General features: G+C 65.2%; 1 protein-coding gene across 1 annotated transcript in view; it reads left to right on the top strand.

Moving 5' to 3' along the window:
* The window catches only part of MUTYH (mutY homolog), a gene marked incomplete at its 5' end in the record, with an annotated part of 4,628 nt that overhangs the window by 1,298 nt on the left and 1,705 nt on the right, over positions 1 to 1,625 (top strand). The window contains 5 exons of the mRNA XM_010293577.1: positions 305 to 415; positions 693 to 837; positions 1,095 to 1,170; positions 1,246 to 1,431; positions 1,585 to 1,621. Of these exons, the coding sequence (XP_010291879.1) occupies positions 305 to 415; positions 693 to 837; positions 1,095 to 1,170; positions 1,246 to 1,431; positions 1,585 to 1,621 (555 nt within the window). The remainder of the gene's footprint in view (positions 1 to 304; positions 416 to 692; positions 838 to 1,094; positions 1,171 to 1,245; positions 1,432 to 1,584; positions 1,622 to 1,625) is intronic.

Raw genomic sequence — 1,625 nt, 5'->3', positions numbered from 1 at the left:
CAGGAGCCATCGCGTCCATCTCGTATGGGCAGGTGAGAGCTGGGCATCGGTGGCCAGTGGGGACACGTCTCCCCTCTCTGCTACCCAGCACCGCTCCTGGTAGGGTCCTGCTGGCGGGTGTCACGAGCCGGGAGCTCCCCAGGGCTGTGCCTGTCTCTGGCTCTCCCCCGCTTTGTGGCGCGTCTCGCCCACTGCCCAGCTCGGCCTGCGGGTCAGCCTCGTGTGTGTCCCCGCTCCGTCCTGGGAGCACCCCAGCTCCCTGCCTTGCCGGGAGCGTGGGCACCTCCCAGCTCAGTAACTCCAGCTCCTGGTCCCAGGCTACCGGCGTCGTGGATGGGAACGTGATCCGGGTCCTGTGCCGCCTGCGGTGCATTGGTGCCGATTCCAGCAGCCCAGCTGTCATCGACTGGCTCTGGTGAGGGGAATGTTCCATCACCGCTCTGCGATGCAGCCATTGTGGCTGTGCTTGTTGGTGGCCGAGGGCAGGATTGCTGGGGAGCTGAGCCTGCAAAGGAAGGGAGGCGTGGGGTGCAGGAGCTCTTGGGAAGCTGGTGCTGCGGGGAGTGGTGGAGAAAGCATCTCTGTTGCCCCTGCTGACTTAGGGGCATCCCCCCTTGCAGGCAGGAGGCAGGCAGAGGTCCCGGGGCCCTCTCCCTGCAGAGCCCCGCGCCGCTCACTGCTGTTTCTCCCAGGAACACGGCCAATGCCCTGGTAGACAGGAGCCGCCCAGGGGATTTTAACCAAGCCCTGATGGAGCTGGGGGCAACTGTGTGTGTGCCCAAGGCCCCGCTGTGCAGGGAGTGCCCCGTGAAGCAGCACTGCCGAGCATGGCGCAGGGTAAGTACGGCCCCAAAATCTGTCTCCTCCCTGCCTGCAGGTGGCTGGGGGCTGCCAGCTGTCCCACTGGGGTAGCAGAAGGTCACCCCGGGTCCCCTCTGAAGCTTCTTGCAAGCCATCCCTATCCCAGATCAGTGCTGCAAGCTGTTCTTGGCTGGGCATCATGTCCTACATCCTCGCTGGGTGCCGGCCCTGAGGGGTCACCATGCATGGGGACAGGGTGGGCTGGTGGATGAGCCTGTCCCCATTCCTTGCAGGTGGAGAAGGAGCTGGCCTTCTCAGCTCAGAAGCTGTTTGGAAAACTCACCCCAGTGCCTGATGTTGAGGACTGTGGTAAGCGCCTGGGGAGATCCCTGTTGTGGCTCTGGGCCTGGGCCCCATGGCGACTGTTAACACTGGTGTCTGCAGGTGTTGGGGGTTGTCCCCTGTGCCCCCCAGCTGCAGAGCCATGGGACAGCAGCCTGGGGGTGACCAACTTTCCCCGGAAAGCAGCAAAGAAGCAGCCGCGGGCGGCGCGAACAGCCACGTGTGTGGTGGAGCGGAGGGGCTGCCGCAGGGCCCTGGAGTACCTCATCGTGCAGAGACCCAGCTCGGGTAACGGAGCTGGGCAGGAGCGGGGTGAAGGCACTGCGTGGCCCCTTCCCACCTGCATGAGGGACAGAGCAGCCAGGGAGCAGGGTGTGATGAGACTTGGGTCCCCAGATGTGCCTCGTGCCGGCTGATGTCCCCGTTGTGCCCCTTCCCCAGGTCTCCTGGCCGGGCTCTGGGAGTTCCCCAGCCTCCCGCTG

Source organism: Phaethon lepturus, unplaced genomic scaffold, assembly GCF_000687285.1.
Source record: "Phaethon lepturus isolate BGI_N335 unplaced genomic scaffold, ASM68728v1 scaffold24968, whole genome shotgun sequence".
NCBI classification, from domain to species: Eukaryota; Metazoa; Chordata; class Aves; order Phaethontiformes; family Phaethontidae; genus Phaethon; species Phaethon lepturus.
This window is presented reverse-complemented; position numbering and strand designations above follow the sequence as displayed.